The 15,490-nt window shown below is 47.7% G+C and overlaps 1 protein-coding gene across 6 annotated transcripts in view; it reads right to left on the reverse strand.

Annotated features, from left to right (window-relative positions):
• Positions 1–203: 203 nt before the first annotated feature.
• The window catches only part of Depdc5 (DEP domain containing 5, GATOR1 subcomplex subunit), a 136,470-nt gene continuing 121,183 nt past the window's right edge, over positions 204–15,490 (reverse strand). For all 6 annotated transcript variants that reach the window (XM_069994470.1, XM_069994469.1, XM_069994468.1 and 3 more), the window contains 5 exons: positions 10,485–10,654; positions 7,455–7,626; positions 4,905–4,965; positions 1,225–1,307; positions 204–1,032 (listed from right to left, as the gene is read on the reverse strand). In XM_069994470.1, the coding sequence (XP_069850571.1) occupies positions 740–1,032; positions 1,225–1,307; positions 4,905–4,965; positions 7,455–7,626; positions 10,485–10,654 (779 nt within the window). In that variant the 3' untranslated portion in view covers positions 204–739. The remainder of the gene's footprint in view (positions 1,033–1,224; positions 1,308–4,904; positions 4,966–7,454; positions 7,627–10,484; positions 10,655–15,490) is intronic.

Genomic DNA, 15,490 nt, shown 5'->3' on the forward strand with positions numbered 1-15,490 from the left:
GTGTCAATGACCTGGCATCACCAGAAGGTGTAGCAGTGGTGATGGGGGTGGCACAGGGACCAGGGGCTAAGTTCCAGAGTCACCATCTAATTCCTAGTGCAGGTATGTGTCAGGGTGTGGCCTAACAATCTTATAGGCAACTCAGGACACATGGTTCAGGCTAGGGTGTCCAGGAGACCTGGAATCCTCCACAGTGACCTTGGTAACAAGCTGGGATGGGATTCACTTTATTTTCTTCTGGCTTTGTACAGATATATACAATAGGCGTGAGTGTATGGCACATTATTTCACAGGATTATCTTACACACGGTGCAAACTCCTAGGTAGGGAGCAACAGATTCTGGTCCTAGTTTTCCATGGGTGTTGGAGGAAAAGAATGCTAATGGGAACCAGCCTTTCTCCAGGGACATTCACGGGGGCTGCTTGCCCTCTTTCCCAGACGCTGAAGCCCTCCCACGAACAATCTGCACCTCCCACTTGTGCTGGGCACTTGCTGGCAGGGATCTGGGTGGCAGTCATGGTGCCAGTTGCTTAAGTCTTTCTCCTTGAGAAAACCCTTGTGTGAGGACCAAAAAGAAAGCAACAGGCTCCACTCCTGGACACTGTGAACCTGACAGGAATCCTCGCTCCCCCCTCCCCACCCAGGCACAGGCACGGGTATTGGCACACACATACACATGCACGCACGCACGCACGCACACGCACACACGTGGCTTCCTGAGTCTGGGGCAACCTGGCTTCATGGGGCGCTAGCGTGCATCTTCTCCAGACAACTCGTCCAGAACAGGACCAGCCGGTTGTCCCGGTTGATGCAGAAGTCCGTGAAGTCTTTCAGCAGCCGATCAGCAAACTTCTCGTCCCCAGTGGCGCTGGAGCGCCATGTCTTGGTCAGCATGGTATTATAGGCCCAGTTGTAGCCCACCCTCTCCTCACAGAACATGTTCTGGTTGGTGGAGCTGGTGGAGTTTCGCCGGCGGCGCTGCTGCCCGGAGAACTTGCGCTTGGAGTAGGGTAGCTGCAGGAACACTGTGCCTGGGGGGACAAGGGCAGGGCCTGTGGCTGCCACCCGAGTGGCTGGCCAGGTCTGACCATAGGTGTGGTGCGTGAGAAAGGGCCTGCAAGAACGAGTCCAATCCCTAGGCCCGGAGTGAGGGGTGAGGGTGGGGCTCAAGCATCTGCCAAAGGGACCTAAATGCCCACTTGGTCTTGCCCCCAGCTCCTTACCTGTCACGTGGATGTACTGAGGCTTGTTTTCAGCAGGGAAGTTAAAAGCAGAGGCGGAATATTTATCTTGTACAAACCCAAACCTAAGGGCAGGATAGGAAGACACACAGGTCAGGGCCTCCAAAGGCAACGGGACAAGAGGAGAGGGAGTGGCTAAGATGACTCCATATAGAGATCTGGCAAGATCTCACTCCAGATGGACCATGCGACCTGCTTATTCCCAGCTTTACCACTTCTCAGCATCCCTGCCCCTCCCAGTAGTGCGCTTCACCCGCCTTTATTCCTGCCTAGCCTCCCTTCTGCAACTTCTCTGCCCTCAGCCCACCCCCCAGCCATCACCCTGCTTCCTACTGGAAACTACCCATGACCTGCCTGGAAAGGATGCACACCTTCCTTAGATGAACACCCCTTAGCCACACCCCACCCCTTGCCCCCTGTGTTCTCATGTTAGAAATACAAGGTCTCAATAAAGGCCCTGAAATGAAATATCTTGAGGAGCAGCACTGGAGCCTCTGCTCTGCTGCCTTCTGGAAGTGGGCAGCAGGAACCATTTCTCACCTATGACTTGTTCTGCTCCACTTCTCGTCTATGGCTCGTGCTATTCCTGGTCTTTCTATTTTCATAAAGCACATTTATTACAGCCCTACCTTCTAAGAGCTGAAAAGGCTGGGCTGGCAGATGCGGCTCCTGCCCTTTAGTCTGAGGGGCTTATGTAATGAAGACAGTGGTACAGGCGGAGCTGGAGGGGTCAAATGCTTGTCCCCCCCACCCCGTTCCTGGGCTGAGCTCCTCAGGGAGGACCTCCACACTTGGTTCTGTAACTGCTTATGAAATCAAATACTCGAATGGAATGGAAAGGCTCATGTGCTCTGCATGCTCACTTATCTGCAGGCTGCCATCATGGACTCTGCGTCTGTTCCCTCCCTACTTTCCAACCAAGCCTACTTTGCATGGATTTACTCAGCATGGGGAGGCCTGTCTGGAGGATTTTTGCCTCATTTCGTCCTTAGGCCCCTGTGTGTGTGTGTGTGTGTGTGTGTGTATGTGTGTGTGTGTGTGTGTATGTGTGTGTGTGTGTGTGTGTGTGTATGTGTGTGTGTGTGTATATGTGTGTGGGGGGGGGCGGGGGAGGGTTGCTGGTAACATTCTCACTCTGCTGTTTTGACCACAGCTGGTGCTCCACTTGAACCATATCTCCAATGTAGCACTGATGGTTAACTGTTGGATTTGTTGGCCCAGATTAGCTTCAAATCACAATCCTCAGATCTCAGACTCCTGAGTAGCTAGCATTATAGGCATGAGCCACTGGTACCTGCCTTAGATCCTCATTATTATTATTATTATTATTTTGTTTTGTTTTGTTTTTTGGTCAGGCGTGGGGCCTGAACTCTGGGCCTGGGCACTGTCCCTCAGCTCTTCAGCTCAAGGCTAGCGCTCTACCACTTGAGCCACAGCGCCACTTCCGGCTTTTTTCTTTTTGCTTATGTGGTGCTGAGGAATCGAACCCAGGGCCTCGAGCATGCAAGGCAAGCGCTCTACCACTGAGCCACCTTCCCAGCCCTCACTATTATTTTTTTTAAACATAATTTAGCCACAGTCTGTGGCTGCCTCACTGTCCACTTGCAAGGCAGGACCTCTATGAAGACACAGGGGTCCTATCCTGGGGAAGGGCATGCATTAGTCTCACCCCAACCGTTCAGATGAAGTCTTAGGAGGCACTGAGTTCCAGCATAGGGGATCCTGAGAGATGAACCTGAGGGTGGGCTAATGTGTCATTTCAGAGCTACATTACCATTGAGAGTTCCACTCCAGGCAAATGCTGCAAGAAAAACAATTACCCTAGGCCAGACACTTTGCGAGGCATTGCAGAAGGGAACAAAGTGACAAAAATGTAAACTTTTGCCCTCCAGGGACTGGTGATGCAGTGCCACAGATTGAGGGTGTGTGGAGAACAGATAGGAATTCCAAGGGGGAACCGCTGTGGGAACACTGACAGGTTCCGAGGGAATAGGGGCTAAGATTACAAGGGAGAAGGTGACACACAGCAGAGTTTGGTGTGGTGACACAGGGGGACTGGGTGAAAGACACATGAGGAAATCAGAGGTTGGAAAAGTAGGCTCCAGAGGAAAGGGCAGTGTTGAGAGAAAAACATGACCAGGATCAGTGCTGCAGGAGAGCAGGAGGAGGAGAGACTGAAGAGAAAAAAAAAAAATGCAGATTTGGTAAATAAAGGTCAAGTCCCAAGTGAGGCCAGTCAAGCAAGTCAATGGCTTTTCAAGGAAGTACAAGACAGGCAGAGTGAGAGTTGCTTTTAACTTGCCCAGAAGCAAGGAGGTGGCTTCCTAGACTTACCACATGCGCCCTACAACACTATGCGAGGCAAGAAAAATGAAGGTTTGTGGTGCCTGGACTTGCCACAGAACTTTCCTAGCTTCTCAGATGCTGCGGGGGAGGAGGGGTAGTTTGTGGACCAGGTCTGTCTGCTTCCCACATCAAAACCCTTTTCCCTTGAGTTTGGAGGGGTGCTCCACTGATAGAGCTCTAGGCCAGTGAGCAAAAACATCAAGCACCAAGTTCGAATCCCAGTCTCGATCACAAAAAAAGACCCTTTTTCACTCACTACTCTGATCCCTCTACTTAGCCCCAAATCTGCATCCTTCCTTACTGAAAAGAGGAAATCGGTGGTCCATGCATTCATCCCAGAGCTGTAACTGGGCACCTGAGTAAAGTCTAGACCTTAATGAGGTCTCAGGAAGGCCAGAGACAAGTTGGGCAGGAAGGGTTAGAGAAGGAGTCTTATCCTGTAGCTGTGAGTGCCAGGGGGTGAGGGTGGAGGTGGGGTGGTAACAGTGGAAGATGCCTGGATAAGGAGAGGATCTGACACTGTAAGGTGTAGTGACAGGGCCATGGAAGCAAGAACAGGAGGCTTGGCTTCCCCCCATGAGTAATGTGAAATAGCAATCAGCCACTGACTAGTGATGCCTGGAGATGGCGTAGCGTGCTGCCTTCTGCTCGCTGGGTCTAAGACTAGAAAAGGCTTTCTCCCTGGCTCATGTATTACACCCTAAGAAATATGTGCTCATTGATCTACTGCTTTTTGTTCATTTTTGGATTTGCTTAGGGTCTCTTGAAAAGTTTATGTTGTTGTTGTTTTTTCTTTTTTTTGCAGCTTAACTCCTAGGTAGCTTGGCTTAGACTCTTGCTGGGCGCTAAGGAGGGTATGCTAAGCTCTCTCCAACTGGAGGAAGGCAAGGTGTTTTGAAAAACAAGGCTACAACAAGTGGCAGGGTATGGGCTGGGACGGGGCTAAGTGGTAGAGTGCTTGCCTAGCATGCATGAAGTCCTGGGTTTGAATCCTCAGTACCACATAAACAGAAAAAGCTGGGAGTAGTGCTGTGGCTCAAGTGGTAGAGTGTTAGCCTTGAGCAAAAGAAGATCAGGGATAGTGCCCAGGCCCTGAGTTCAAGTCCCAGGACTAGCAAAAAAAAAAAAGATGTGGCAGGGTAGTGTTTATCTCTGAAACAAAAGCAGAGTTCTGGTGTCCATAGGCAATGAATTTGTCACTGGTGGGGTAGGATCCCTCTTCTCAAGAGCCAAACGAGCTGGGCTTTATACTGACAACTGCTTCTGGGGATGAATGTGGCTGCCCTCCCAAAGGTCCCTCATGGTAAGGAACAGACCTGTGGGCAATGGCTTCCTGGAAGAGGTGCATGCGATCCCAATATGTTTCTGGTTCAAAGCCTGAAAGGAGAAAAGGAACAGAGAAGCTGAGTTGTGATCCTGAAGCAGGTAACCCTCCCTGCATCAGGCAATCCTTGACATCCTATGCACCAGTTCTCTACCTTTACTGGAGGTTAAAGAAAGGACAACAGTGTTTCTGCCAGCTCTTCCCCTGAGCTCTAAGAGCATCTAGAGAGTGCTGAGACATCAGGAGATAGGAGCCACCAGGAGATGGCTACAAGAACTCCAAGACACATTTTAATGAGGACTGTATTGAACTACAGATAAAAGATAAATGTATGTTAGCTGCTTTTAAAAAACATGTCCCCCACCCTCACATTTCTGTATCAGTGATCTTCCAATTCCCAGCTAGGTGTTGGTGGCTCATGCTTGTAATCCTAGCTACTCAGGAGGTTGAGACCTGAGGATCAAAGCCAGCCAGGCAGGAGAGTCCAATTAACCACTGGAAAACCAGAAGTCGAGCTGTGGCTCCAGTGGTAGAGCAATAGAACCAAAAAGGCAATAACACAAGCTTCATTTCAGGGGTAGGGAAAGAACATATCAAAATGGATTTTGAGAACTGATTGGCAGGAGAGGGGGACAGAGTAGATGGGTCCCCTCCCTCATTACCCACTACATCATTCTGACCCTGCTCCTGCTGCAGAGGTGCTGCTGCTGAGAGGCTGTCACTCAGCAACAGGCATCGGAGCTGGGTCTGCAATTGCATAGACACAGATATAGATATAGATATCCCAAAGACTACGAATGCCCGCAGTGGCTTTACTATTCTTTCAATATTTAGAATTTTTGAAGATAGACTGGAAGATTCTGGACTAACAGTTAAAAGCAAACAAAGAAAAAAATTTTGATTTTAACAACAACAACCACACACACAGACACAGACACACATACACAGACACACAGACACACAGACACAAAACACCCCACACATGCTTGTCAAGATTCTCCTGAGTCTGAATTCACTGTTACAGGAAAGGGGAGGGGAGATCACAGGAAAAGAAGAGGCACAGAATCAAGAAAATCGATTTTTTAGATATGAATTCTTTGAACTATGAATCTTATCGCTGGCTTGTAACCATAGCAACCAACCGAGGATTGGTCTTGACAACTGGGTTACCACTGGCAGGGAAAACCATCAACTAGCACAAACATATCCTGTAATGCCAGCTCTGTAGACAATCCTGTCCTGGTACAGTGAGGGCAGGGAACCAATGTCTCTAGACAGTATGAAGGACCATTGCCCCGTCCCCTTAATACATCTACAACACTTTGGGAAAACTGCCTGGCTTACAATCGTCTGCCTTTAAATCATCTGGCATTTCGAGACTGCATCAACAGTCCTCTCTGTCACATGGTGGGGTGACATCACAATGTATGGGGACTTTTTAAGTACTATGTATCCCCGAGAATCTGTGGCCTCCAGTGTAGAAGGACTGTGGGCTTTGGCTAGAACTCCAACCAGCTCTAAGAACATTGTGTCTATACCAAAAAAAAAAAAAAAAAGAAGTCTTCTAAATTATAACAAAGAATACACTGACAGGCCTTTGGAAGAAAAGCTGCTTGTGCCCTAAGAGCAACTGGTCACACACAAGGCACAGTCATGCTGAGCTTGGCCTGCCCTACCTGTTGAGCCTCTCCACCCTCTCCCTCTGGGCTGGTTCTCTACCACTGACCATGTGACAGACTCACAGAAGAAACATTTTCTTTCCATCATTTTATAATCTTTGATTCTGGGGCTCCTGACATATTGGCATGGAATCTAGGTTTTCATATTCAAAAGCATCATCTGTGAGCTCACTGAAAGCTTTTATAGGAGCTATTTATATGTTCACCTGCAAAGACACTTAGTGACAAACAGCTGTGTGTTGCACAGCCTAGAGCTCATCTACTAAACCTGCTACACTGGCACTGAGGGACAGGCCAGGATGGGCCCTCATCTGGGTTCTGCTGTCGTCATCTGAGTCTTCTGGCTCTGCTTTGTCTTCCTGCAGATGCAAGACTTGAGATACATGCCGGCTCGTGGGGGCTGCCACAGTGCCAGCCTTCCTGTTTAGCTTCCAATGATCCCTTTTTGGGTTTTTGGGTATAGAACAGCACGGGGGCCTCCTATGAGGTTCAAATTCCGTAGCCCAAACCAGTTAGCCTAAAGCACTGGGAAGGAGGGTGTGGGAGAGCAGTAATGCTGTCAAGAGATTTACAGTACACAATGCCCTTTCCCACCCACACCCCGACTTCGGGCCTCACCATGCCCTTCCTGAGCTGGTCAGGCACCGCTAGCCAATTCTATTTCAGGAATATGGAATTCAACGCTCAGAGATGCTAGGTGATTTTTCCAGGTTGACCCAGCCACCAAGTGAACAACCAGGATAAAAACCCAGAACCCTTTGGCCCTAGTGGAATAACTTGTCTTTTCATGACACTGTGCCGATTCAGACTTCCCACAGCAGTCTCCTTGGAGCAAGACCTCCAAGGGGGTGTGTGTGTCTTACTGTCAAACAGATGCTCGCTGCCTTCCTTGAGCAGGCAGCTGATGTTGAGTGGGATGAAGAGCTGGGCTCGAAGGGGATCGCCATACAGGTAACTGGGCAGCGCGAAAGGACCCTCTAAAACGGGGACTAACAAGAAGCCACAGGAGGTAGCTTTTCGATGCCAACCTTGGACCTGGTGGAAAAATACAAAAACAGAAAGGGTCATCTCCAAGCTCTTTCACACAAGAGAAGATACTTCTGGCCTCAAAGAGCAAACCCGCCAAAGTGGCAGCATATGTATTGACTGACATGTTCATTTATTTATGGGCACTGGCTCCAGGCTGGGGCAGGAGAAAGGGCAGTTTCACTTCCTGGGAGGACACAGCAACTCTTCATGGCCCCAGCTTTCTGCAACTTCAGTGGTTTTCTTTGTTTATGCAGACTAGAGAGAGCTAAAACCCTTCTTTTTGTGGAATGTTAGAAGAGAATCACAGGACAAAGGTCAAATCTTTCCAATTTTGTTATGTATCAAAAATTTAGGACAGGGGCAGAGCTCAAGCAACATGGCATCTGCCTAACAAGCACAGGTGCTGAGTTCAAACTTAGCATCATATAAAAGAATTAATAAGTCCAGTTGGGCATAACATCAACCTCGTACCTATAATCTCAGCCACTCAGAAGGCTTCAAGGTGCCAGGTCAGTTACTGAGGCCTCAGTCTCAACAATAAGTTATATAGAAAGCCACAGATAGTCCAGGTACTGGTGGGTCATGCCTCCAGAGGCTGAGATCTGAGGATGGCAGTTCAAAGTCAGCCTGGGCAGGAAAGTACTTGAGACTCTTTTTTTTTTTTTTTTTTTGGTTGGTCCTGGAGCTTGAACTCAGGGAATGGGCACTATCCTTGAGCCTCTCTGTGCTCAAGGCTAGCTACCACTTGAGCCACAGTGCCACTTCTGGCTTTTTCTATTTATGTAATACTGAGGAATTGAACCCAGAGCTTCTTCTACACTCTTCTTCCCTCCCAACACTGTGTGTGTGTGTGTGCATGTGTGCGTGTGTGTGTGCGTGTGTGTATGTGTGCGTGTGTGTGTGTGTGTGTGTGTACGCGTGTACACATGCTGTGGTTATGCTGTTTTGGGACACTGTTATCTGGCAGGGCCTGCAGAAGAACACTTATGCCTACTGGGTCAAAGGATTAGTTTAGCCTGGAGGGAATCAGACCATGTCAACCAGCTAAGGAAGAACTGGTGTCAGCTATAAACTGAGCTGGATGAGCAGTAAGTCTCTTCCCGATCACTTTTCTCCCCCTTTTCCTTTCTTTTTCTTCCCTTTCTCCTTTCCTTCTTTCTTTCTGGTATTCTTTAAAAAACAAAACAAAACAATCCTGGGGCTTCAATTCAGGTCCTAGGCACTGTCCCTGAGCTTTTGTATTTAAGGCTAGTGCTTCTACACTTGAGCCACATCTCCTCTTCTGACTTTTTGGTGGTTACTTGGAGCTATGACTCTCATGGACTTTCCCGCCTAGGCTGGCTTTGAACTTGATCTTCAGATCTCAGAGTCCTGAGTAGCTAGGATTATGGGAGTGAGCCACCTGTACCTGTACAGGAGTGTACTCCCTTTTGTTTCTGAGACAGGGTCTCACTACATAGCCCAGGCTGACCTGGAATTCACAATCCTCCTGCTTCTACCTCTCTAGTGCTGAGATTCCAGGCATATATCACACACTGAGAGCTGGTATCGTTATTGACTTGGGTCTTCAGGATGCTTCCTGGATGAGGGTCTTTGGGAAGAAGGGGTCCTTGAAGGCACCAGTGCCATATATGGAGGCAGATTAATCCTGGCAGACATATATCTGGACAAATTTTCCCCCCAGGACACTGTGTCTTCTGGGACAAAACTGGGCCTACAAGCTCTGGACAATAAAACTTGGTGGCTAGTGCTGTACTCATTTCTCTTAGGTCATCTCCCAATTATCAGTAAACAAGTTTTGAACTTTGCAGCTGCTCTCAGCTGTGTGATGAAATGCTTAGGCTGGTGTCACAGGGAAGTGGGCCTCAGCTGACCCATTGAAAATATTTGGGGGGGGGGGAGATGAATCATTGTGCCAAAGAGGAATGGTGGGCTGCAATGACAGGGTTTGTGGAAGGTATGGACAACTTGCCTAGGAGTGTTTATTCCATAGGCACTGGGACTGGGAATGGGGCTGTGGCCCACAATGGCCTGATTAGGGAAGTAGGCCAGGCCGGAACAGCAGGAAGGCCAGCTACAATACAGATTTTCAATCTTGTCACTTCTGATAGCTTAGGTCAGGTAATTTTTTTTGTTCAACCAGGGGCAAAACTCCCCTGCCTCTGGGGACATGTATCAGTTTCTGGAGGATTTGGTTATCAGAGCTGGGGATGTGTTCCTGATATTAAGTAGGTAGAGGCTGAGATATTGCTCAGCATCTTACAATGCAGGTGACAGTCCCCTAAAACAATTATATAGCTCCAGATTGGAGCAATTCCAAGCTTGAGAAACTTTGATCTGGAAGAGTAAGTGCTTGGCTAGCAAGTGTGAAGCCCTGAGTTCAACCCCCAGTACTGCCAGAAAAAAATGAATAAAAGTATTATGAGAAATCTTTTTCTGTACCCTGTTCAAAAATTTTCACTATGTTTAATTTTTAAAAGGCTACACCAGGGGTTCACATCTGTAATCCTAGCTTCTCAGGATCGTGGTTCAAAGCCACTCCAGGAAGGAAAATTTGTGAGACTCTTACCCCCCAGTCAACTATTCAAAAAGATCTGGAAGTGGAACTGTGACTCAAGTCGTAGAGTTTAGGCCTTGAGCAAAAGAAGCTCAGGGACAGTGCCCAGGCCCTGAGTTCAAACCCCAGGACCAGCAACAACACACCCACAGAAAAAGGCTATCCCAGGAGATGTGGTAGAAGGTAACAGGAAGCTGGCTGGACTGAGAAATAAAAACTATCTGAATCTCTGTGACACTCCCCCCCCCCCTCCATATGCCTCTTCAAGGTGAGCCCAAGGCTGCGACCACATGTGTGGAAATCCTACCATCTCAAAGAGCACTGCAGCAGTCACTGCCATCCAGTGCAGCTTGATCTCAAAGGCTGCATTCAGAGAGAAGTTGCCATGGTAATAGCAGCTGCACCACTCCAGCCGGTCCGTGCGGTTGTTCACGTCAACATCCAGGGTCACAGTCCTCTGCTCTGGGACAGTGGCAGCTGTGTCAGCACACAGGAGGGGACAAAGAAGATAAGGAATGAGAGTGGGATGAGGAGAACAACAAAGAACTAAGCATGCAGATAGTGGAAATGCAGAACCATCTCAGAGAAGATCAAAGATTTACAAGTTTCCTGGAAATTTTCTAATTCAGGAGCCCAATTTTTTTTTTTCTGTTTATGGGTAGAAAGTACATATTTTACGTTCTATGGGCCTTATGTCACCAGGGTGCAAAAGTAGCCATAAAAGTTAGATAAACAGTGGGCTCCACCCATGTACCAATAAAACTTTATTTATAAAAACCAATGGATTTTTAGTGTAGTGGAGCTAGTCTGTATGATTCTATAGTTGTAGACAAATCATTATACATTTGACAAAATGTGTAGTAACAAATGTCATTGTGGTGGGAGATGCTGACAGCAGAAGAAACTGGAACAGGTGGGGAAGGGGATATACAGAGAACTTTCTGCTCAATTTTGCTGAACCTAAAATTCCCCTTAAAAAATGGGCAATTGGGGCTGGGAAGGTGGCTCAGTGGTAGAGCGCTTGCCTTGCATGCATGAGGCCCTGGGTTCGATTCCTTAGCACCACATAAGCAAAAAAGAAAAAAGCCAGAAGTGGCGCTGTGGCTCAAGTGGTAGAGTGCTAGCCTTGAGCTGAAGAGCTGAGGGACAGTGCCCAGGCCCAGAGTTCAGGCCCCATGACTGGACCCCCCCCAAAAAATAAAAAATTAAAAATGGGCAACTGAAGCCAGGTGCTCATGCCTGTAATCCTAGCTACTCAGGAGGCTGATATCTGAGGATTGAGGTTCAAAGCCAGCCTAGGCAGGAAAGTCTGTGAGGAATTTATCTCCAATTAATCACCAAAAAACCCCAAAATAACAACAACAACAAACCTCCCCCAAAACAAAAAGTACTGCAAGTAGAGCTTAGACTCTTATCTCCAATTAATCACCAGAAAACCAGAAGTGGCGCTGTGGCTCAAGTGGTAGAGTGCTAGCCTTGAGGTGAAAAGCTGAGGGACAATGCCCAGGCCCAGAGTTCAAGCCCCATGACCAACCAAAAATAAAGGGGGGGGGCAATTGGCTAGGTGCTAGTGGCTAATCCCTATAATCCTAGCTACTCAGGAGGCTGAGGTCTGAGGACCATAGTTCGAAGCCAACCCAGGTAGGAAAGTCCAAAATACTCTTACCTCTAATCAACTTCCAAAAAAGCCATAGGTGGAGCTCTGGCTCAAGTGGCAGAGCACTAATTTAAGCAAAAGAAGCTCAAGGACAATGCCCAGGCACTGTGTTCAAGCCTCAGGATTGGCATGCACACACACACACACACACACACACACACACACACACACACGGCAATTAGCTGTACACACACACACACACACACACACACACACACACACACACACACACAGGGCAATTAGCTGTGCCTAATCCTAGCTACTCAGGAGGCTGAAATCTGAGGAGTGAGGTTCAAAGTCAGCCCGGCCAGGAAAGTCTGTGAGGAATTTATCTCCAATCAATCACCAAAAAAACCCAAAATAACAACAACAACAAACCTCCCCCACTGCAAGTAGAGCTGTGACTCAAGTAATAGAGCACTAGCCTTGAGCAAAAAACAAAAAAAAAAGCTCAGCTAGGCACCAGTGGCTCACACTTGTAATGCTAGCTACTAAGAATGCTGAGACCCCAGTTCAAAGCCAACCCAGGCAGGAAAGTTCATGAGATGCTTAGCTCCAATAAACCACCAAAAAACCAAAAGTGGCACTGTCTCAGCCTTGAGCTGAAGAACTGAGGGGCAGCTCCCAGGTCCAGAGTTCAAGCCCCACAACTGACCAAAATAAAAAAATGCTCAGAGACAGTAGAAGTGCCCAGGCTTTGAGTTCAAATCTCAGGAACCAGCGTACACACACACACACACACACACACACACACACACACACACACACACACACACACACACACACACACACACACACACACACACACACACACACACACACAAGGGCAACTATTGGGTTGGGAAAGTGGCTTAGTGGTAGAGTGCTTGCCTCGCATGCATGAGGCCCTGGGTTCGATTCCTCAGCACCACACAAGCAGGAAAAGCTGGAAGTGGTGCTGTGGCTCAAGTGGTAGAGTGCTAGCCTTGAGCTGAAGAGCTGAGGGTCAGTACCCAGGCCCAGAGTTCAGACCAATGACCGGGAGGGGTAACGGGGAAGAAGGGGGGGAGGGAAGGGCAACGATTAAATAAGCAAATGGCAGGAGTGGAGCTATAGCTCAAAGTGGTAGAACACTAGCAAAAAGAGCTCATAGACAGCACTCTGAGTTCTAGTCCCACAACTGACAAAAAAATAAATAAAAATAAAGATATAGCCTAGTGCTGGTGACTCATGCCTGTATCCTAGCTACTCAGGAGGCTGAGATCTGAGGTTGGAGGTTCAAAGCCAGCCTGGGCAGGAAAAGCTGTGAAACTTTTATCTCCAATAAACTACCAGAAAACTGAAAGTGGTGCTGTGGCTCAAGTGGTAGAGTGTTAGCCTTGAGCTGAAGAGCTGAGGGACAGTGCTCAGGCCCAGAGTTCAAGCCCCATGACTGATAATAAATAAATAAATAAATAAATAAATAAATAAATAAATAAATAAATAAATAAAATAAGCAAATGGATTGTAAGCTTGATTTACCCAGGCTGTAGTTTGCTTCTACCTAATCTTCAATCTCCCCTTCATTCACCCAGGGAAGGTAGGTGCGTTGGTCAGGATCCCTGAGACTCAACTTCAGGAGGCTGCGAGCCATGAACAAAGAGAAACAGCCTAGACCAGAGTGAGAAGGAAGGTCTGCTTTTCTGATTTCAACCCAGCAAGCATTAGTTCTCCAGTCTTTTCTCCAGAAATGAAACCTCATGAAGATGCTCTAACAATGTGTGGCTGCAGGTTTTTAGGTCAGTACCAAACCTGCTTTTGCTATCTGGGATCACTGCTCTGAAATCCTACTTAGCCCAACTAACATAGGGATCTTTTCAAGACCTGTCAATCAAGTTCCTGACCAAAATAAAGGCCTGAAGTAGGATCAGAAGTTAAAAGAAGGCAGTGCTCTACTCTGTCTGCCTGCACACTTACCACAGCTCACTCTGTGAGTTTCCCTCACCCACCTCCCCCCCACCTCCATGAGTTCTAATGATTTTTTTTTTCTTTATCAGAAGAGTCAGTGTCATTCTGGAGTTGGCAGGTAAAAGCCCTCAACGGCTTTTTATCACTGACAATGATAAAACAGTGCTCTTGAGTCAGCAGTTTTCATGAGCTACTGTTGAGAGGCAGAGGAGTATTACCTAGGGGACTGGCTGGCCCGCCTGATACACAGCTGCCAGGGGTACTGCCAATCACTCCCCCAAAACCAGAAGGCGCAAACTGGGGAAGGTTCTACATGGAGAGTTCAATGATCTAAGGCTTGCCATTTACTTGCCACTCACATCCCTGCATTACTAAGAGCACAGGGATTGACCTACCTTTCCTGGTCTAGTTCCTCAGTTGCTGTGTGTGTGTGTGTGTGTGTGTGTGTGTGTGTGTGGTGTGTGTGTGGTGTGTGTGTGTGTGTGTGTGTGGTGTGTGTGTGTGTGTGTGTGGTGTGTGTGTGTGTGTGTGTGTGTGTGTGTGTGTGATGGAACATGGCTGAGAAGGATTTAGAACTCCCACCTGGGCCTTTTCCTCTGGCCTCTTTTGTGTCTCCCTCCTCTGCCCATTAGGCCTTCCTTGTGTAAGCCACAAGCTTGCCAGTGCTCAAACAGGACTGCTCATGGCTTCACAAGTGCTCTCTGCTATACCTAATAAGGGACCTAGCACCCTTAACTCGATCACTTTGATATTAAATGGCTCATTGAAGTTATATTGTAGGATTAGGCATGGTTGTACACATTGTAATCCCAGTTACTGGGGAACCAGGGCTTGGGACAATCATATGAGGCCAGCTGCAACAAAAAGTTATCTTTTAAATTATTATTTTTATTACTATTATTATTTTGCAGGTCCTAGGGCTTCAATTCAGGGTCTGGGAGCTATCCCTGAGCTTTTGTGCACAAGACAAGTACTCCACCACTTGAGCCACAGCTCCACTTCTGGCTTTTTGGTTGGAGATCAGTCTCACGAACCTTACTAACCAGGCTAGCTTAGAACTATGATCCTCAGATCTCAGCCTGCTGAGTAGTTAGGATTATAGGCATGAACCACTGGTACCTGGCTCAGACCCTATCTTAATGAACAAATCATACACAGTGGTCCCACACATATAATCTCAAGACCTATGTCTTGAGACATAGGTCTCAAAAAACTGTGAAACTATGTGAAAAATAATTAAAAGCAGAAAAGGTTGGAGCAGGCTGGCTTAAGTGATAGCAAGCTAGATTCTACCTCAGCTTCATATTCCTGATTCATGACACTTCCAAGGTAACCCTTTACTTCACAGCCCAAATCAAAGAATGCTTTGTTTTCTAGCCTTGGATACTGTTTATGTCTTTCATGGTAAAAAGTCCTAGTCATGGGGTTGGAGACGTGGCTCAGTTGGTAAAGCACTAGCCAATGAGCCAAAGTGTCAGGTACATAGTTCGAATCCCAGTCTTAGACCCAAACCAGAAAAGTCCCATTCATAAAACCAAGGGCAGTGGATATACTTCAACAGTGACCTTGTATATCTCTTCTCTCTGGTATGTTATGTTCAGGACAGGCTGCCTAGGGTTTCAAGGAAGTAGGCCGTACTGTCAGCCAGGTCCTCAATTGAGGACCATGAAAACAAAGATATATGGAAAGTCCCACAAGTTCATGCAAGCCCAGTAGAGGAGCAGGCCCGG

Source organism: Dipodomys merriami, unplaced genomic scaffold, assembly GCF_024711535.1.
Source record: "Dipodomys merriami isolate MVZ:Mamm:240054 unplaced genomic scaffold, mDipMer1.0.p SCAF_45, whole genome shotgun sequence".
NCBI classification, from domain to species: Eukaryota; Metazoa; Chordata; class Mammalia; order Rodentia; family Heteromyidae; genus Dipodomys; species Dipodomys merriami.